The 22,750-nt window shown below is 37.6% G+C and overlaps 1 protein-coding gene across 1 annotated transcript in view; it reads right to left on the bottom strand.

Annotated features, from left to right (window-relative positions):
* Positions 1-494: 494 nt before the first annotated feature.
* LOC107764711 (uncharacterized) overlaps positions 495-22,750 on the bottom strand; it is a 28,443-nt gene continuing 6,187 nt past the window's right edge. Inside the window, exons 3-17 of the mRNA XM_075227198.1 lie at positions 19,745-21,402; positions 18,432-18,640; positions 17,546-18,335; positions 17,386-17,467; positions 17,156-17,203; positions 16,525-16,722; positions 12,759-13,188; positions 11,324-11,483; positions 11,163-11,224; positions 10,364-10,458; positions 4,475-4,588; positions 3,491-3,556; positions 3,071-3,168; positions 2,273-2,712; positions 495-1,825 (exon numbers count right to left, since the gene is read on the bottom strand). Of these exons, the coding sequence (XP_075083299.1) occupies positions 738-1,825; positions 2,273-2,712; positions 3,071-3,168; positions 3,491-3,556; positions 4,475-4,588; positions 10,364-10,458; positions 11,163-11,224; positions 11,324-11,483; positions 12,759-13,188; positions 16,525-16,722; positions 17,156-17,203; positions 17,386-17,467; positions 17,546-18,335; positions 18,432-18,640; positions 19,745-21,402 (5,538 nt within the window). The 3' untranslated portion in view covers positions 495-737. The remainder of the gene's footprint in view (positions 1,826-2,272; positions 2,713-3,070; positions 3,169-3,490; positions 3,557-4,474; positions 4,589-10,363; positions 10,459-11,162; positions 11,225-11,323; positions 11,484-12,758; positions 13,189-16,524; positions 16,723-17,155; positions 17,204-17,385; positions 17,468-17,545; positions 18,336-18,431; positions 18,641-19,744; positions 21,403-22,750) is intronic.

The raw sequence follows: 22,750 nt of genomic DNA, 5'->3' as shown, positions 1-22,750 counted from the left end.
GGTTCAGATGCTTTGGTACATTGGTAAGAGCGTCTAACGGGTTCGAATCCTATAGCAGATAAAAAAGATTTGATTTTTAAGTAAAGAATGTAGGGACGGATTTTTAAGTGGTGAGGAAGAGTTAAGAGACGGGCTTGTTATTGGTCCATCGAGTTTCAAAATGTAGTAAGTCGTATTGATATTTAAGTGGAGAAGGGTAAAGTGACATACTTGTTATTCGCTAAGTTTCAAATCATGCTATACTGACCCTTGGAAGTTCTTAGTTATCAAAAATAAATAAATAAATAATTTGCTTAAAGAGGAATATAACTTTCCTTTAGTGGTTGGCCACATTCTCATGAGTTGGGAACTTGTCTTTCCAGGAGTTCTCTTGGAAGTAAAGGGCAACAGAACTTCAGGAATCGTTCTGTTTTTGGGTCTGCTTTACTTTGTCTTTTTCAATCCTAAACTAACTATATCATAGTTTACATAATCGTTTATATTAAATCATTATCTCTTAAAAAATATCTGCGGTTGTTAACATTTTGATAAGCATTTTTATTACATCGTATATTCAACAAAACTCAGAGTCATCATATATGCTAAAGTATTTTCAATGAAACAAAATCAAACTGAAGTTTCTGCGAATCACCTATACAGTCGATTGGAAACTCTAAAGGTAGCTAAAAGATAATGTTATTTTGTCGTCGGCTTATCAACATTTTGTATACATACTAAAGGTAAAGAAAATTTCCATATCAATGGCCTGTCAAGCCTGAAAAATGTTTTTTCATGGCTTGGTCCTTTCTGTAATGATTTGATCTACCTCCTCCTCTCCTCCCTCCTCTCCCTCTGAAGAACCCACGACCTCCCCCCCTTCCACCACTCTCATCTGTTTCCGGCTCGTCATCTTTCGCCTCGCTTGGCTCAGTTAGCCTTTTAACTGCACCTAAAGGATGATTACCTCCTCGTCCCAATCCATGTATCATTTCCTTCTGAGCTTGATTTACTAAAGAAGCTTCATTGTAATTAGCCGCTGCAACAGAGCCCTCAACTTTGTAGCTGTAGTTCTTGCCATCTTTGACGTAAAACTGTGGCTTTTTTCGTGATCCCCACTTAGAAGCATTGGAAGCTGAGCTACCGTTATCAGCTTCATAAGTTCTCCCACGACCGAAATTTGATTTGTCTTGGAGGTTCTCAGTTTCCTCAAATGCTGAATCACCAATACTTAGACCTAGGTCATCAAATGAGTCGTCGTACTCATCTTCATACTCAAGCTGTGACGAAAGTGCAATGGTTTTTGCCAAATCCTTTGCATCTCTAGAGTCAAGTGTCAAGGAAGCAGGTTCTTCAGTGGTTGTTTTCCTGATAAACCTTCCAACTGAAGTCGTAGATGAATTAGATGAGCCTTCAGCTTGATATGGGGTTGCTGCAGGCATAGTGTTTCTTGGGGGCATTGGCGCAGGTTCCACTAGTTTCCCTTTACCCTTATCATTTCTGGTCATGGATGGAACACCAGACTTGGGTTGTGGTATTTTCTCCAAGGAAATGTTTAAAGACTGCAAGTCCTCATGAAGGGTACCCTCAAGAATCCTCTGAATGACCTCTTCAGGATTTAGGTTATATACTTCGAGACAAGCAGCTAAGAAACCTTTTCCATAATCAGGGAAGAGGTCCTTTATTTGACTTATTTTTGACTCCATAATAGCAGTGTCTTCATCAACAGGTGGTTGGTTATCCTTTTGGGAGACTGCCGGATTGGCTGCCTTTCCAAAATTATCTTCTACTGGGTGTACCATGATCCCCGACAGAAACTTGAATTGATCATCATCCATTGATATCCACCCTGCATGAGACAAACTCAGATCGGATTCCATCCTAAAATCACAAACATGCATGAGTTCAAGGAAGAATAAGCAGAGACATGAGACGTCAGATAAGAGTAATATTTACCTGTTCATTGTGTATGATTTACACATTTTTCCAAGAGTAGGAAGCCAAGGAAGAAAGAAGAGGGGTTCACGTTTCTCAAAAAGATTTAGAGAAGAAAGAAGAGGGGTTCACATTTCTCAACATAAATATGTACAAGCCATAACAAAAGAGAAAACAAATGTAGATATGTAGCAGATTTCTGCTAAAGCTTCAATCACAGAAAATGTTATTCACTCCAAAACGAGTCTCATATGTTCCATTTTCTTTCTGCCATGCATGCTTTAATTTAGAATCCACTTAATAGCAAGATCGGTGAGCCACCTTAAACTTTGAGTAACAAGAGTAAGTCTAAGCTAATTACCTGTATTCTGTAGTAACTCAATTCTGCTCATTATGTTGTGATTTTTGTCAATGACTTGGAGAAATGTGCCTTTGCTACGTCCCTCTAGAGCCTGTGAGTAATCTCCACTGATATCCCTCACTGACTGCACTAATATATCTGCTCTTATAGCAGGATCCTCCACATTGGTAGGGAACATCTTCATGGTTGCAGGAAGAGGAGAACTTTCAACAAAAGCCTCATCACTTAGATAGCACAAGTTCAGCAGCTTCCAACCAAAATTTACTATCCTTGCGGATAACATTTTGAGACTGACAAAAACATTTGAGCGCATTTCATTAGATGATTCCGTCAAACCTTTCTTTCCAGAGGTTAAAATAATGTGGAAACCCCGCCGCAAAGAGGGCAGCAATGAATCATGTAATCTTGCAAGCGTAGTAAGCACCTCCTCATTCCCATGACTGCATAGACAAAAAAAGCTAATGAATATGAACTTTGTTGTGCCTTCCTCAAATAAGCACAAAAGCTCTTTATCCATAGGCAGGTAATGAGAATACAAATTACCCAAATTGGGTGTAATGAAAGTACAATTCACAATGTTCAAGCATGCAAGGCATGAAAAATAATAAATAAATTGCAAATTATCAGAGACGCATACAAGGAAAGAAGTTAATGATACTCTGCTGCTCTGCAATATAAGGAGGTCTGTATTCTGGAGCAAGACATTGAGATTTTAGGTGCATCAACCTAGCCATTCATCGGTAGTATATACACATTACACAATACTGGTACAACTTTAGTCAACCAAAACGTCAGTACCTCATTTCAACAGGACAGCAGAAGTAGATGGATGCTTGCTTATACGCATTGACAAACGCATCCATAGATACCACAGCATCATTTAAGAAGTCCATCACCTGCAGGCAAGAAAAAATAAAAAATAACAAATCCCATGCACACTACTGGCAGGAAAATTGAAGGAGAACGCATACAAGTGAGACCTCAATTATTAACAGGCACATGAAGCTAATCAATATAAGAAATAAAAGTTTTTGGTGGATAATTTTCCCCTAAAAGAGCGCAGTGCAATCATCTCAAAATTCAGTGGTCTCCACATGAAGGAATGTTCTCATTTGTACTAAGTTAGCATCCTTATTCAAACAAAAGAAACCACACAGATATATACACATATTCCTGAACTATCTTACTGCCCATCGGAATAAACTCAACTCAACTCACCTCTAGATAGTCTGTTTGAAGTCGATTGTGCCCATGATCTTGCAAGTGACCAGAGGAAAATAAAACCTGCAGTCAGCCATACAATAGTTAGTCCTGTATAACTTTGGATAACCCTTTGCAAGATCTTTTTTGCGATCGCCAGCATCCTTATGAGAAACCCACATTTAACAGTATGTATATCAACATACATCTAGATGGCTCAAGATATTCATAAAACTAGAACCATGGTAGTAAAAGAAACACGTGTACTAAGCACAGACAACTGCATTTATCATTTCTGCATATAAGTACACCACTCCATACACATCTAAATACAACACATAAGCACTCTATTGTAATGTGACTATCTCATCTAAAAACTTAAACCTGAGAGCACACTTTTATTTACTTAACTATATCTTCAACACATTCCAAAAAAAAAAACTCAAAAAAATAGCTCGTAGTAGACCCCAAATTCGTCTATTCAAGCATATACTTATTCCCATAATATAAAATGAAAATATTTCTTATCTTAAAAGTAAATCAAATGATGTTAGCTTGAAACGACCTCAAGGAAAGCTTGAACTTATACATTCATGCCTTTTGGACAAACAGTGAGATGCAAGTTTCTACTTAACAAAAAAAGCTTGTACTCTATACAAAAGCATCTGAGATATATGCAACCAGGAACCACTCTGGCAATGGAAGTACAGGAACATGCAAAGTAGGAAGCAAAGAAAAATAGGGGAAAGTCTAATATTTCAAATCTCAGTAACAGAAATAAAGCACAAATCAATGTTGGATAATTCACCGACTCTTTAAATGAATAAAGGGTACCACAAGACATAAAGTTTAGTGGTATACTGGTATCAGAGGATTCTCTCACGCAATAAGTGCGGGTTTGATTCCAACTACTCCGTCTTCCATATCCCCTTTCCCTGACCCCCTATGTTTAATAAATGTAAAGATGTCAATTAAGAGTACAGGCCATTAAAGGAAGAATACCTCTAACGATGATGTACACCTCTGATACATAGTCTGCACGATGCTAAGAAAGTGCGAAATAACAGATGAAAGATCATCATGGATCCATGGCTGTGACTTTATGGCATTGAAGACCTGAACAACATCGATACAGACATGAGTCAGAAACAGGGAATCTGAATATCCAATAGCATCCTTGATTAAAAAGAAGAAAATACTCAAATTTGGATGAAGCAGGAAAAGCAAACACAAAGCAGAAATGACAACAGGAAGCACTGTCTTATCAAAATGTATGTCGAAGGCAAAGGAAACTGTTTCTAAATTTGGTTTCACTGAATGCTTAAGAAAAGAATTCCAAACAGTTGTTTCTTTTTTAATTTTCTCGAGAGAAATAGTAAGTGTATTATTAACATAGCACCAACTAGGAGCTGTCACAAGTATTTTACAAATCATAAGCAAAAACAAAACAAAAGTAAACGGTTCATCTAGATCTCCTGATACATTTTCTTTTGACACAGTTGTTTCTTGAGTTAAAATTGGTGACAAGACCAAATGAACCCCATTTGCTGCCATATGCAGCACGACTACAGTGCACTTGTCAGATTTGAGGCCTAAAAGAATAGGCACTGTGATTGCAGTGGGTCATGCACGTGATATTTAACCCAAGACAAAAATTGAATTTTATAGTAGGCTGTGCTTAAATCTCTCTACTACAAACTCTTCTTAGTTCAGGAAGCTAAGTAATGATCCCAATGTTTACAAACATTTATATGAAATTGGTCTCAACGCCTAATCCACCAGGGAATATTTCAGAGATATGCAGAAGATCTACAAAGCAGTGTTGATCTAAATCAGTGTTGTAAATAGCGAGCGCTACGTCGCTAATAGGGTGTGGCGACGCGGCGCGAGGCAGTAGCGCTATTTTGGGCTGTTGCGGTGCGATTCTGAAAAAGCGTACGCTTCTGCCTGTGTAGCGAGAGGCGTAGCGTAGCGACGCTATTTGGAGAAAAAGAAGAAAAAGGCAGCGACAGTGTAAAATACAAATATTAGGGCTTGGGTTTTAACTTCTTCTCCTTCAGCGAATACAACTAAGCAACTTCAAAGATTAGGGCTTGGGATTCATCTTCTCCATAATCAAACATCAGCACAGTAAACCAGGTATGTTACTTTCTTCTCCTTTTTTCTTCTTCTTCTTCTTCTTCGACTTCGACAGTCGACACTTGGATTCGACCATTGCTGTCATCTTCTTTTTTCTTTTTCTTTTTCTTGTTCTTTCTTCTTTCTTCAGTTCAGCGATCTCCTTCTTCTCCTTTCTTCTTCTTCTTCTTCTTCTTCTCTTCTTCTTCGACTTCGACAGTCAACACTTCGATTTTTCTTTTTCTTCTTCTTCTTTCTTCAGTTCAGCGATCAACTCCTTCTTCTTTCTTTCTTTCTTCCTTCTTCTTCTTCTTCTTCTTCTTCTTGTCTTATTTTTGGTGCGCTGTTTTTCGAGCAGAGGCAGAGCAGAGCAGAGCAGGGGCTCTTTCTTTCTTTCTTCCCTTCCTCTTTCTTCCCTTCTTCTCTTATTTTTTTTTTGGGTTTGTTTTTCGACAGCAGAGGCAGTAGCAGTAGTCTCTTTTTAGGCTCTGTTTTTTTTTTGCTATGTTTTTTCAATTATAAACTTATAGTCTTATAGAATAGAATTAATTGCATACTGACGTGATAATTTTTTTTTCTATAAAACAACATTGAAATGGCGTCATCCGATAGTAATAAACGAAATGATATAGCTTGGAATTATGCTATAAAAGGCTCATCAAGATCCGCAATTAAATGTGTATTTTGTGAAAAAACATATCATGGTGGAATAACTCGTCACAAGCAACATTTGATAGGTGGATTTAAAAATGTAGTACAATGTCCTCTTTGTCCGCCCGAGGTTAGGGAGGAAGTAAAAGCATTTGTTGATAAGAAAAATGTGACAAAAACTCAAATGAATTTTGAAGCATCGGTGAATCTAATTGATGAAGATGATGAAATGGATGAAGATGATCAAATGGGACCTCCCCTCCAAAAAACTCAAAAGATATCTTCTAATAGTTCTAGTGGGTCATCCACGACACGTACTGTGACAAAAGGTCCTCTCAATCTTTATTTCTCGGCAAAACAACAAGAAAAGGGAAAAGATGATTCTAGTTCAGGTTTAAAAGCCAAGAAGATTTTGAGGGATCGCGCCGTAAGTGCCTTTGCAGCATGGATGTACGATGCAGGGCTTCCTTTCAACTGTGTTAACTACAAAACTTTTGATAAATTCATTGAGGCCGTAGGACAATATGGCCCAGGAATGAAGCCTCCTAGCTATCATGAAGTTAGAGTAACTCATCTTAAAAAAGAGGTGAAGAAGATAGACAAAATTATTGAGGAGCATAAAGTGGAATGGAACAAGTTTGGATGTTCCATTATGATGGATAAATGGACAGCGCGGAATGGGAAAATGATCATAAATGTGTTGGTGAACTCTCCAAAAGGGAGTGTTTTTCTTGAATCTTACGATGCTAGCAACTCTTCTACGGATGGAAGCAAAATGTACAACTTGTTTAGAAAACTATTGATAAAATTGGAAAGGAAAATGTTGTACAGGTTGTTACCGATAATGCTAGTGAGAATGTTAGTGCGGGTAAGATGATGGAAGCTATGTATCCACACATTTATTGGACTCCATGTGCTGCCCATTGTATCAACTTGATGTTTGGTGACATATTCAAGGAAAACCCATATGCTTCAGGTAACTTTAATATAGTTATCTTTAAAGCTTTAACTTTATTTATAGTTTTATACTTATGTCCTATTAAGTATTAACTATAAAATTGTTATTGTTACTTTTATAGTTTTCACTAAGGCCGTCAAGATATATTCTTACATCAGTCAGAGGCCGTTGTTGTTGAATTTCATGAGGAAATTCACAAATGAAAGAAATTTGGTGAGACCGGCCAAGACTAGATTTGCAACGGCTTTCTTAACATTGCATAGTTTTTACTTGCAAAAGAAAAACTTGAGAAAGCTAGTTCTTTCAAATGAATGGAAAGATAATAGATATGCAAAGGAAGCTGCGGGGAAAGAAGTTGCCAAAGTTCTTATTTCTCCATCATTCTGGAATGACGTTGTTCGGGCTCTTAAAGTTGGTGGTCCTTTGATTAGGGTGCTTCGTATGGTGGATGGGGAGAGAAAACCACCAATGGGCTATCTTTATGAAGCTATGGATAGAGCCAAAGAGACTATTGAAGCGTCATTTGAGGGAGATGTTAGGAAATATGAGAAAGTTTTTGAGATTATTGATAGCAGGTGGTCGAATCAACTCCATCGACCTTTGCATGCAGCAGGCCATCTTCTGAACCCAGGATTATTTTACAAGAACACTAGAGATGACACTTTGGATTCAGAGGTTTGGGTTGGTACCATCAATGTCTTGAGAAGTTGGTCCCTGATTCAGTGATGGTAGATCAAATAGGGGAGGAGTTTGGTAGGTACTCACAAGCAGATGGCCTTTTTGGTTTACAGGCGGCCATTAGAGCCAGAGAAATAAGGTCGCCAGGTAACTAACTTTAATATAGATATCCTTATAGTTTTAATTTAATTTATTTGATTTATACTTATTAACTTTTAAAATATTTTTCTATAGTTGAATGGTGGATGCAATTTGGACATCAAACTCCAAACTTGCAAAAGTTTGCCATCAAAATACTAGGCCTAACTTGTAGTGCATCCGGATGCGAGAGAAATTGGAGCGTATTTGAGCATGTAAGAAACAGACTTATTATATTAAAATATTCTATATTGTATTATTATTAGTATCTATTAATTAATCTAAACAATTTATGCGCAGATTCACTCCAAGAAAAGGAATAGGCTTGAGTTATCGCGTTTCAATGATCTAGTGTATATTAAATACAATAGAACATTGAGGCGACGTTATGAAGCTCGCGATACCATTGATCCAATTTTGTTGGATAACATTGACGAGGCAAATGAATGGTTAACTGGAGCCCCACAAAATCATGAAGAAGAACAAGTATATGTAGGAGATGATCTTGATTGGGGTACTGTTTCTATGGCGGCTGGTGTTGAGGAGAATATCTATGGTCTTAGAGGGAGTTCTTCAAGTTCAAATTACAAGGGAAAAGGAGTAGCAAGTTCAAGCCGGTCCCTAAATGATGAAGACTCCGAGGATGAAGAAGATGATAGCCAATATAATGCTAACATTCATGAAGTTCTAGAATTTGAAAATCTTGAAGAAGAATAGATGTTGCGTGTTTTACACTTTAGACTTTAGTTTATGAATCTACTATGACTATCTGTTGAGTTTAACTTTTGAATTGATATATTTATTAATATATATAATATTTTATGTTTTTGTATAAATTGTCGCTTCACATCAAAAAGGCGAGCGCTTCGCTGCACGCCTCTCGCCTCAGTGAAGCGGACCCTCGTCGCTATTTGCCGCCGCACGCTATCCAAAACACTGATCTAAATATCAAAATTTTAACTCCATCTAGGTATTTTTAATCCATACTTCAATATATCGTCATGCAAAGCATGTGCACAACTGAGATATGATTTCAAACCTAAACATCACAACACCGTTTTGATGTGGCTTATGGAGGAGTATTATGAAGAGGTGAGAAAGTTTCAGTGGACATATTTTTTTTAAGTAAAATTTATACCATATTACTCCATTTAAACTCATCTCAGGCCAATATTATACAACAACAACATACTCAGTGTAGTCCCACAAGTGGGGTTTGGGAAGGTTAGAGTGTACGCAGACCTTACCCCTGCTTTTAAGAAGGCAGAGAGGCTGTTTCCGGTAGACCCTCGGCTCAGGAAGGGGAGAGGGGAGGGGCAATAACAAGCAAACCAATCTGACAACCGAAGCAAAAATACAAAACTAGCAGTAAGTAATGCAATCAAAAAACCAAAAACTAAGACGACAACAAGTAGTAATAGAAGTCTAGGCTCATGAAGAAAACCAAGTTCCCAATATTCATCAAAAAGCATTTCCCAACCATTACATTACACAACTGCCACAAATTATACTAAAGGGCAGGCCCGATACATAAAGCATCCCGCGTTGTCTTGGGAGGGACCGCACCTAAGGGGTGTAATGTACATGCCAATATTATATAGAATAAAAATAAAAATAAAGAAAATAGTAACCATCTATATATTGAATAAAAATAAATAAATATAATAATAATAAGTACTAGAAGTTCATTATATTTTCTACCGACATATATAATCTTTGAGAGTAAACAACTCATAGATAGAAGTTTTACATGTAAGAGCATTTAAGCAAAGAGTTTTACATTTTTACGTGGACGGTTTCTAGATTTTCTCTTCATATATTAGAAGTTTTTGATTTCTTGGTGAAGCTATTCTTAGCTAGACAAGAGATAAAGCTGCCACATGACATGGATGGGCAGTAATTTTGATACTCTGTGTGTTCCCCACCCCATAGAAAGACAAGAAAACAACTACAGTAGTTATTTCCTCAGATGTTTATATCTTACAGAAGGTGCCTGAAATGTTCAAATTTCAAGGCCAATTTGCTGATGAACTTCTGAAGTTGAAAGTTGGTCCATTTGATCAATTTGCATGTGATACCCTCTATAATACTCTTTTTAGTTTTAAATTTTAGTGAAGGGAGGAAGAAGAAGGATCCAAAGAACGGGTAAAGGCACAGAAGTGAAATAGTATTTCTCATATTTCTTGTCCTCTAACAGGACAATTTTCCTGCCACTGGAAGCAGAATAATAGGTCAGAAATGTTAGCTCACCATCGGGATTTGTGTTATGAAACAAGATAAAACTGAAACCAAAGAACAATAAGCCATATCATCAATCGCTTAGCGACAAGCCAGTACAGTTAACATACCAATATTCTTGTCAGATCTTCATTTTCATGACCATATATGGCACATATGTCTAATAACTTTGGTAAATCAAGCAACTTCTTTTCCTGCAAAAGGGCTACAAGTGCAATTAGTGAATATTGTGCACTCGAATATAATTTCCAAAGATAATTAGAGAAATATATACATCTTCAGGACTTTTACTATGCAAATGAATTCAATGGCCTTGCATGGATAACCACCATTGCTTGTGAAAATGGCAAGTTTTGAATAACTTTGATTCTAAGCTAATATACGGAAATGGTTGACAAATCAGAAAAAGCAAGCTATTAGAGTTGAAAAATCTAATCTAAAATGGGACATTGTCATATTAGGGGGTTCTTAGAGCTGATAATGTTCCAATTAAACCATAAGAAAAAAGGGTCTAGGATGTTGTTTCGAGGGAGTTAGAATCAGATACATTACACATGTTCAATTTTTCACAAGCATAATATTGCAATTGAACCTTGCCGATTCAAACTTGTTAGCCACTATTACACAGAGGTAATGGAAAGAAAACTACGCTTCTATTTGACACTTCAGAGGTAGTATTTCCATTTTCTGAAATTCATGATCTTCCTGCTAGGCATAATATAAGGAAAGGCAGTGAATAAAGCATTTTACTTGCATAAAATTCAATACAAAAAACAAACATGATACACCTGCACTGCCACTTGTATATAACTTTTGAAATTGACCTCCAAAATAAAATTCCAATCAATCATAAAATTTGAAGTCTAAAAAGGTCATAAATAATAACTGCAATGAGTCAGGGGCACACACCTGCATGATCTTTCTGACTAAGACTATCAGCAGTCTTAGCTCCAGGGTCCCGATTTGACGATCTAGCATTTAATTTAAATATAAGAGCCGTTTAGATCAAAAGGCACAACATAGGAAATACAACTTGATGCATCAAATACTTTGGAAATGGTGTAACTCACATGCGATATAAGACCATAAAGATACGCCGGCAGAGCTCAAACTCACCAACAATGACCCCAGCAACTATACCCCTGGCTCCTCGATATGGAAAATCATACCACCTACTCCTGAACTTCAGAAAGCTTTCAAGAAAAGAGTGAAGGGAACTGTCGCTGGCCACTGGTAAATAGAGAAATTGGGAGACGTGGGTAAAAGTTGTACAGTAACACAATATACAAACCCTAAACCCTAAAACCTATCCCCCCCCCCCCCCCCCCCCAAAAAAAAGATGTTTTAACATGAATGAATTTGATCGAGATTCTTTAATCTTACAAGGAGCATAGCAAATGTAATGGCAACGATTACACAATTAAAGTATACCCAAAAAGAGCATTAGGCAAATATATTATTACAGAAGAGGAATATCCTAATTTATGCTTTACAGTGTATCAGGTAATGCCAGGCTAGACCTTCTCAAGGTAGGGGTAAGGCTGCGTACACTCTACCCTCCCCAGACCCCATTTTATTCGGATTATACTGGGTTTGTTGTTGTAGTGTATCAGGTAATGATCATATGGCACTGATGTGGCCAGCAAGGTAGCACACCTGACTATAACTCTGGCTCTAGTATGGAAAATTGTACCATCTCCCCTAAAAATGCTTTCAAGAAAAGAGTGAAGAGAAATGCCGCTGACCACTAATAAAGACCGAAAGCAGGAGAGGAGAAAAAATGTACAACAACCCAACAATGTTATTAAACTAAGGGCGCTTAATCCATGATACTAACTACTAAGTGCAGCATAAAATCATCCGTACCTTAATTTACTAAAGCACGTGCTTTAATTTTCTTAAAGCTCATATAAACCTTGGATGCTTTCCTACGCATTGCGTCATTGACCAAGTCGTTACTCAATAAATAAGCAACAAACAATCCAAATTTACTACTATCTTCTTTGGGTGTTGGTTTTAAGCAGAACAAACGTATCAAACATTTCTCTAACGGAATTTCGCTGCTGATACAAGGATTATGCACAATGGTTGGAGATTTTTTTTCTTTTTATTGTTTCTATAAGCACCGATTAATATTCTCTTTCAGCCTGGCATGGCATTTTGGTGTCTAAGCATTAAATGTAGGATAGAGCTTTGAAGTCTTCTGCAGCAAATGTGGAATAACGAAAAAAGGTGTTTTTACGGGGGTCCAACCATTTTACTACACAGCATAAGCAGTCTGTTTAAATTATAAAGCTTCAAACATCATTAATCATTTTTTTTCTTCAATACAGAAAAACAACAAGGTTGACATGAGCAATCTTCGTTCCTATAAACTTGATGCAAATTTATTCAAATCGGACCGCTACAAATAATCAAATGATACAAATAATACCTAAGAATTCACATATTATTCAAACCATACAAATCATAACCAGATTTCACGAAGCAAGAGCAAAATATCACCTTCTCGCCAGAAATCTCTTGCATTAATCTTAAGTAACCGACACAACTCCCTGTTCAAAACATCAACCACACGCTGCGACTCCACGGGATCCAATGCACCCTCATCGGCTCCAAGGCCAGCTGCTACTGCCTCATCCTGAGGCAAATAATCCACAAAACTTCCACTAGGAATAGCGGTGGAAACCCAGGCGCCACTGTTTCCCATCATAACCCTACTGCTGAGCTCTCTGGCAGCGGAGCCGGCGTTAGTGGAGTTAACGGCGGCAGCACCTCCATCGGATTGCTTAGAGATCGATTGCCTGAAGGAATTTGCTAGGGTTTGAGAATTGTGAGGTTCCTTCTTTGGAACAAACTTCTTCTGAGTTTTTTCGTTCCTGTTTTGGCTACTATAATAGCGATTCGACATGTCTTCAGCTATAATTTTAGATACTCAAAACTATGTTATGTTAATGTATTGACTTCGTGCACACAGGCGAATATAGTTTTTCTCCTTCAGTGCCGCCGAACCGGATTGGAGCATCGTTTTGGGGAAGTTGAAATTATAGCATGTTTGGTAACTTTTTTTTGGTTAATTAATTTGAAAAATACTTTAGAGTGTGTTTGACCAATTTTTTGAAAATTGATTCTAAATATATTTTTCTCAAAAGTATTTTTTTAGATTGAATCTATTTTTTTCTGTTTCTTAAAAATTATTTCTGTTTCTCTTCAAAAATAATTTTTTTCCTTTTAAAAGCTTGGACAAACACCTCAATTTTTTATCAAAAGTGCTTTTGAAAAAAAGAAAAAAATATTTTTTGGCCCAAAAATAAACTTGGCCAAACAAGCTATTAACCTTCTTGCCCAAGTAATATTCATGAAAATTATTATCCATGGTATTTAATTGTGTTTAAGTACTATACTAGAAAATTAATATTCATAAAAAGATAATCTTACTTGGTTTGAACTTTAATTTCGGAAAAGGTCCAAAATTGCTCCTGAACTATGAGAAATGAAGCAATTTTAACCTCCGTTAATAGTTGGGGTCAGATATACCTCTACTGTTACCAAATGGGCTCAAATATACCATTACTGACTAACAATCAACTATTAAGAAAGTAATTAATCCTTCGGTATTTGCTAGATGTCCAAGCTTAAAATTAAATCAACCCCGAAGATTTTAAACCATCTCTTTTTCTCTTCATCTTCTCACACCGCCACTCATCTGCCAGCAACCATCGCCAGAAATTTCCCCGGTGACTTCCCCATCTTTATTTTTTCCCTCCTAAACCCACAATTAAATTTTCATTAAAAATTAATAAACAAATAATGAGGTTTAAAGATCATGAAATTCACATGAACATGAAGTTACATATTCAAGAAAGAAAAGAATTCAATATTACAAGTTGTAACATATGTGAGATAGGAGATGAATATAATTATTGGAGTGACTACTAAGTTGAAAGGATCTAAGTATATTTCTTGAGAGATTTCAATAAAGATTTATTTGATATGTAATTTATGAGGGTAACTTGTGATAATGGAGAAAGCTTTAACCGTGGGGGAAACTAACACTGCCAGAAGCAGCATAAGAAAACCAATTGGCGTCTTGGATAGATAAGAAAGTCATTAGCTTTCCTTATCCGCAAGGATTTATTAATTTTGTTCCAAAAATCACATTACTTTTCCAACAAAGAACTAATGATTTACATATCCACTATAAATAGAAAATATTGTCTAAGAATCAGGGAAAATTGTGAGCTAGTTCGCTAAAATAACCAATTGAGCTATAGATTATAGTTCTAATATGAGCTCGAAATTGCCGGCGAAATTTTCGAGTGGCCGCTGGTAGGGAGGAGTCATGGTGTGAGAAGATGAGGAGGAAGAGAAAGAATTTTTAATGTTTGGGGTTGGTTTAATTTTAAGCTTGGACATGTGGAAAATACTGATTCGACAAAAGATTAATTACTTTTTTAATAGTTGATTGTTAGTCAATAAGAGTATATTTGAGTCCATTTGGTAACGATAGGGGTGTATCTGACCCCAATTATTAACGGAGGATAAAATTGCTTCATTTCTCATAGTTCAGGGCAATTTTGGATCTTTTCCGTTTTCGTATTGATATCTAAGGGATGATTTGATCTTTACTTCTGCTAATACTAATGATGGAGTAATACTTTGTCCCAAGTCTATCATTGCTTCTTGTTTTTTCGTTTTTTTCCCGTATCCTCGTATTTGTGCATCGATACTCAACCTTCGCGCATCAATGATTTAAACTTTATGGATTCAGTCTTTAAGGTTTTTAGTATTGAATTAATTGTATTTTTATTATTATGAATTCAGACATATTATTTGTTACAATTTTAATATATTCTTACACATGAATTTATACTCTGTATCAAAAGTATTTGGTTCAAATGAACCCGGCTTTAAAATACTACATCTGCCCCTGTCTACCTTATGTGTTTTATGATTTAAACTACATACTTGGTAATTTTTATGATAATATTGCAAGAAAATATGTATATACCAAATAGATCTACTGCTAGAAATAATAATAAAGTATGCTTATTCATTGATAAGTTCTAGTTGTTTCATAGTACAATTTATTATCTTTATCTTCAGAGTTGGAACTGAAATAATGCTTATAGGGTTCTTTCCACTGCCTACTATCTTCGATAGTACAAGAAACAAATTTTGCCTTTCCAGTGATAATGGTTGCAAGCAATTTTCACTGCTACTATTGTTTGAGTGAAAGGTGCCAATGATATAGTCTTTAGCATGTTCAAGATAGTAACCTCAGCCGCCCTTGGCTGCTAAACTGGACCGGAGACATGACCAGCAACCGGACATTGTACATGAGTCGATGTCAGCAAAGAGCTAACTCGACTACTAGTCTACATCAGATTCAAACACAAAGTCGGACAACTGTTTGATAATGTATAATAGAGTTGAATGATTTTATTTTCCTTTGATAAGATTATAATCATACACTTCGATTTATCTTAGTCTGAACTCAAGCGGTAATAAGGGAACATGGGTCTTACGGAAATAGAAAGAATTTTCTAACCCCATAAATAGAACTTTACTCACATTGCATACTATCAAAAATTAGAACGTCGAGCTACATACCAGCAGTCCATCCATAGCGAAGCCAGCACCAAATAGTTAACATTCGTGTAGCTAATTTTTCTTCACACTTTACATACAATCATATTCTACTATGCTTACATGGACATCAAAAAATGTCGCTCCACTATAAACGGAGATAAGAAAGAAAGAAGAAAAGGCTTAGCAGATTCTAAGTACAGAAGACTCCTACAAATAAGACACTCAATTCTTTCCTGATGCTTTCCTCCAACTTCATCGCTACTACGGTATTACTTAACATTGAGTTGGCACCAACTTGGTGCAATATCAATGAAATGATTTGTGAGTTACCTACAATTTAAATTAAAATTACATTAACTTCCCAGTAACTATCTCACACTAGATGACAGCGGTTCAACAGAATGAGGAGTTGATCTATTGCCCGATATTGTATATCAGATTGATACTTGCGAGCAAATCACTATCGGTCCGTTCAACATTGCTGCAACTGCAAATCAGAACTGAATGCCCATCGGGAATATCTTTGTGATCCATGGGCGTTCACCAAAGCTCTGAAAAATGCCATTACGAAAATCATGGAAAAAGCTGAAGAAAACCTGGCGAGCAGCAGCATTAGGCAATTAGCAGCACGTCCATCCTTTTCCCGATGCGGTATTGCCCACATATACTAACATCACACCCATTCAAAGTTTGTTTCTTTAGGCAACACCAGACCAATTAGACAAAGAGATGGATTAGGCACAACTGAGAGCATAGAGCAGGTATCAGATGACTGTGGAAGGATGAAGAGAAGCCTTGCCCACATTGATTTTATGGCTGGAATTTTAATTACACCAGCACATTCCCTCTGCTTCAGGTATGATATAAAATCATGAAACTGCAAAGCAAGTTACTACATTTTAGTCCTCTAAATCGCTTCCAGTTGTAACAATTGAGCAATTGTTGCAAAAAAATAGAAGGAATTTTGAAAAGTAAAAAGTAAATGCAGAAAAAATCTCCTTAAGGTCCATATCTGAGCATATATAGCAAGTCATGGATAAAACCAGTGGGAAAAGTTGGATACTGGACTAATTATTTTAGCAAACAGCTGAGGAAAAAGTTCAAATTCCTATATCTGGATCCTCTTTCTAAAATGATTTTCTTTGGAAATTCTATTTAGTTCCCATTTTAGGGAAAAATACGCGCACAAATCAAGGTGATAACAAGTAATTTGGGAAGATACACAAAAACATTTCTCCATCTACCATCTAGCATACATCATGACTGCATTCATCTGTAATGAAAACTGAAGGAGAGCATGATTAACTTACGCCCTTGTGATCTATTGGAGAAGAAGGTAGCAACCAGCATATCTCCTTCTGTGTCACATTAATTTGAACAAGAAAGTAGAAATGTTAGAATAGGTAAACCTGGTAAAGATATGGCACAGATATACAAAGAGTAAAGCTGCCAAACAACAATTATCAAAAGGTGCTAATATGTGCTATATATATATATATATGATATGCAGAGCGTTCCTTATAATGTTCAAAGGACTCACTTTGTGGGGTGGTGTACTACAAAATGTTGATTTGACATGCCGAAAATCAGTGCGTTTGGTCATATCCAACTTAGCAGGCCATCTGCACACATTTCCACTTTTAAAAAAAAGAATATTTACAAATCAATCATCAAAACATCAAAGGCACTGAAGTCCTTACTCTGTGGGCTCAGCATTGGCATTTGAATACCTGCAAACATCCGACTCTACTCTTTGTGCATAAATCGTACAGTAATGAACTCCACTTTTACTCAAGGAGCCCCGCCACTGATACTGCAAGTATGGTTCAGAACTAACCAAATTCAAAGATTCCGATAATGGAGGTGGCGGGGGAGGCGGGGAACTAGGTGGAGGAGGAATATTAGGTGGGTCAGGATAAGGTGGTGGAGGCGGGGATGAAGGTAATGGAGGCTGCAAGACAGGTGGAGGTAATGGGGGTAATGAGTCGAGCTGAGGAGGTGGTGGTGGTAAAGACGTAACTGGTGGTCGAACAACAGGCACGGGAAACATATGATCAAATGGTGGCATGGAGGTGCCTTGCATCTGTGACAGTGGAGTCACAGAAGCAGGTACAAATGGTGGTGCAACTGAACAATGGTGGAGATTAGTAGGAAGTGCACCAGATGGAATTGGATTTGGAGGCAAGTTATGGTTCAGACCACGTGAATCCCACCCAGTTGGGGGGAAGTACATTGGGAGCCCAAAGGGCGGCGGTTGTGCTTGCTGTGGTGGTGCAATAGGAGGTCCTTGAATTGGCTGTGCTGCTGCAGGAGGAAGTGCTTGAACTGGCGGCGGCACGGTAGGAGGTCCTTGAATAGGCTGTAGTGGTCTAGTAGGCAATTGAGGAGGTGCAGGATTGCAGGCAACAATTGCCGGTCTAGAATGAAGCTCTGCTTCAGTTTTCCTGTGCATCCACATGTCATTAACAACACCAGAGAATATATTATTACCTGCAGAAATCATCAGGAGAACCGTATGACAATGAGTATGACAATGAGCATCAAACTGCTACTGGAAAGATCACAACTAGAGTAATGGACAAGTACCTCTAGGTGATGGAATCGGAACCAACATATCAGCTTTTCCAGTACCAACTTCGGGCATCCCTCTGCTTGCTAAAGGTGTCCAGTTCGACTGAGGTGCATATCCAGCATGAGGCATGCTAGCTTGCTCTGGTTTTAGTCTGGGTGATGTGAGTTCCATAATACTACCTTCATTTTTTACAGGAGCAGGAATATGATGCTGCCCAGGGTGACTGTTTGAACAACAGGAGGAGAAGCTCAATTGTTAAGCTCAGATTATAGAGCAAGACCGTCCTAAGCTTTTAACACAATGTAAAGCACTCTAGGTATACAGGAACCAAAAACAAAAGATAAGAAGAGAGTGTTAGAAATTCAAATGTGACAAATCATTCAAATGACTCCAGATCTTTTCAAAAATTTCTAGGTTTGTTAAGGGGGAAAAACACTACTTTTTTTTATAACCACGGCATTCGGGCCAGCTTGCGCGCACCTCGACTAATTCCACGGGGTACTTGCTACCTGCCACCAGCATAGGTACCGAGTAACTCTGTCCAGTAAGGCTTGGGTTGATGCGAAGAAACCACCTAGTCTTTTTGTCTCCGCTGGAATTTGAACCTAAGACCTTATGGTTCTCAACCCACTTCATTGACCGCTAGGCACACCCTTGGGTGCTAATTCAAGTGCATCACTTTTCACCACAGGTCTATGAAGGTTACAGAAAAGTTTCGGTAAGGTTTCCATAAACATGCCTATTTCTGAATTCAATGCACGCAAGTGTATCACTCGTGATCAGAGCTGCAAGGGACTGCTAAGGGCAAATTTCAACATGGGAAAGATTGAAGGACATACTATCTGTGTACACTCAGGTTTTCAATAAAGCTTGGTTGTTATCGGGAAAGGTAACTTCCATGATATATGTCATTAAAATTCTCCAACATTTTTTTTTCTTTTTTGATATGGAACATTCCCCAACACTCTTGAGGGATATAGCTATGTGGTAAATCATATCTTAAATATAAGGAAAATTAACAGGTAAGTTTTTTGACGACTACACACTAAACAGAGACAAACTCGTCCAAAAACAAGAGGACTTGTTCCCAATCAGAGTGGGAAAGACTAGAAAAGTACAGAAATCAAATTGTCGCTTTAAACCTATAATAAACAATCAAATAGCACTAGAACAAAGACGTTGAAAAATATCAGTGTCGAGTGAATTAAAACCTGACAAGCAGCTCGAAGCAATTACATACCTGAACTCTTTCCCCCTTTTCCGTTTTGGGGCTTGTGGGGTTTTTTTTTTTGTTTGTTGGGGGGGGGGGGAGGTAAAATGTACATACCTGAATTCTATCTGGAAGAATAACCCAGGACAATCACGAAGAGTCTTCAGGAGAGTATTTGCAGAATCCATGCTGCTGCATTCAACTAGCCAACAAGAACCCATAGGCATATTTTCCCTCATTAACCTGATGATAGAACCTTTGTTGTCAATGGCAAGATTACAAATAGCCAAAAGCTCATCTTCTGTGATAAACAAGGAGCTACCATTTGGAATACTAATCCGTACTGTATTTGTCTGCATTGTATCTCCTCCCAAGAATCCAGTTTCACAGTTCCCTGGCATGTGATGACTCTTATAGCCAGGATTGTATGTAACATTATATTTGGTACTTAACTGCGAAAGCAAAGAAGATAGACGTGACATTCTTGGAACATGACTGTCAGAATGGTTCTCAAGCATGTTCTGGGAGTGATTTGGCCCAACAGTACTATTGGTACAAATATTGCTTCCAATACCAACATAAACAGAGGCAGAGCTAGGTCTTACACCTTCCGCATGCGCGGTGGCATTAGCTGCACCTAAGTTTAGGGGCTGATTGCAGTTACTCCTTCCCTTACGCCAGTGCCTTAGCTGATTCATGGCAATTGTGGCCTCCTCAGGTGTGTCGAACTCCATCAGCAATGCACCTTCGCTGCCTAGATCAGTAACCATCCGAGGACCTTTTTGAAGTGCTTTTCTCAGCTCATGCATAACATTATCCTTCATCCAATGGTTCTGAACACTTCCAACATAAATATAGCAACTAGAACCAACAGCAACACCATTTATAGCCCCCTTGGTTCCTAATCCTATATCCAAGAACTTTATTCGAAGACCAGCACCCCAAGGAGAAGTTCCCTGCATGATTTCCCTGACTCTCACCGCGTCCATAATGTTTTGGTACTCAACCAAAGCAAAACCTCTGAATGCAAAGAATGCAAATTGATACACTGGACCAAACATCTCAAACTTATGTCTGACAGCAGCTTCAGATGCATCAGGGCCTAAAGACCCCAACCATAGCTGATTTGAAGCGGGAAAGATATCTGCGGCAGCTGGGTCTCCATCAGTGTACCAAACAACTTGATTTGTGGAAGAATGAGGCAGTGGTAAACGCTGCATAGGCGACTCCATGGAACAACTCATGCCTCCAGTTGATCTTGAGGCTGGTAATGAACGGTCCATATTTGGATTTTGGTGGTTCTCCATCAGGCCACCATGGTGGCCTAAATCAGATGAACCACTTCTCAAGTTCGACGGTGTTCTAGCAATAGGTGAAAGAATCTGCTGGTTATAAACCTCTTTAGGCCTTGGTAAAACTCCAGACTCTTTGGAATCAAAAACCACAGGCCTATGCTCACCACTATCAGTATTTGATTTCATACTGGAACGGTGATTTGCTCCCAGAGGGATTGCTGGGCTTCGAGAAACTTCATGAGTTTCTTTTTTAGCAGATAGCTCGTGACCCGAGTACTCACTAGCATACTTTACTGTACCCAAACCATCCTCATCACCATACTCATGCGTTTTTTCTGCCTTCACTTCATCTAAGAAAGACTGCAATATTCCTTCAAGAACTGAGGAAATATCTGAAACAACTCGAGGGGATGCTGATTTACTTAATTTCTTAAACCTTGAGCAAATCCAACTCATCAGAGAATTATCTTTCTCTACGACCTGTATAAAGAGATTTAAAGACAATGCATCTTGAGCAAAAGCCTTAGAGACCAAAGAAATGAATCATAATAAGAGTGCACATCTTGAGCAAAAGCCTTAGAGACCAAATAAATCAATCATACTATCACTTTCACCACAGGAAAGATGACAATACTTTATGGAAATTAAGTGTTTAACTCTCTGAAAATTCCAGAGAAATCTTCGTGACAACATCGATTTTCTAGGGACAGTTACAACAACAAAAAACCCAGTATAATCCCACAAAGTGGGGTCTGGGACAGTTCAAACATAAAAAAAAAACCTTTTCCCCAAGATGACTTCAAAACTGAAGGATTGACCATCAACAAAAGATCATCAGACATTATTTTCCACCTCATAGCAATCAGGGTTTCAGATATTAATGGGAGACATAACTTCAGCGAGAAGGCTATGCCACTAGTTGAACAATTCAATTACAAAAACTGCCCTCAAGGTTTAAGTATGTATCCTTGACCTCCCTTATTTCTGTTGAACTATAACAAATCAGATCTTACAACAATTCATGAGAAACATAGGATATAGAGCTCAATGCACCCTTTTCATAAAGTGATGTGTCCATATTATAGAAGTTCTTTCACCTTTTATTTTAAGCACTATATAACTTCATCAAATAGAATGCTCCTATGTTTCTATATAGATCTATGAGATAATTACCAAGGAAAAAAATTATTAAAATAAAAACATTGAGCACTCGGTGAAAATGAAGCAATGATCTCTAAGTTGTGATTGTACTGAATTTAGGTAAAACCTAAATATTTTTTTTCTTGTAAGGTAAAATCTTATTGATATACAATACTAAGGTAGTACTGTAGGGGAAAAGCCTTAAATAAACTTTTGAGAGAATAGAAAGCCAATTATCAGATAATACGTTTGAAATGTATAATTCAACACACTTAATTTGTGATGGATTTAAGTAAAGAAAAAAGAGGAGCTTATATTGAATCTAGGGGTGGGCAATCGGCCGGTTCAATTCGGTTTGGTTTTTGAAATTTCGGTCGGTTTTTTGGTTTTTGGTTCGGATTTATCTATTTGGGCCTCGTTTTCTCATAAAACAATTTTGCAATGATGCCTGTCGTCTTCTTCAAGTGATTCCCCAAATCAGAAACTTTTCTATTAAAAAAGTAAAACTTTCTTCATAAGCTTGTCTCACTCATGAAGTTTTGCAGAGAAGGGGGATTCCTATGACTTCCAGATGTTTCTTGTGTCAGAAGGAGGAAGAAACCAATAGCCATCTCTTTCTACATTGCAAGGTAACTGATACTCTGTGGCAGTTATTCCTTACCCTGGCAGGAATACAATGGGTAATACC

Source organism: Nicotiana tabacum, chromosome 12 (genome assembly GCF_000715075.1).
Source record: "Nicotiana tabacum cultivar K326 chromosome 12, ASM71507v2, whole genome shotgun sequence".
NCBI lineage: Eukaryota > Viridiplantae > Streptophyta > Magnoliopsida > Solanales > Solanaceae > Nicotiana > Nicotiana tabacum.
The sequence above is the reverse complement of the archived record's forward strand: the minus strand, read 5'-3'. Positions and strand labels throughout refer to the sequence as shown.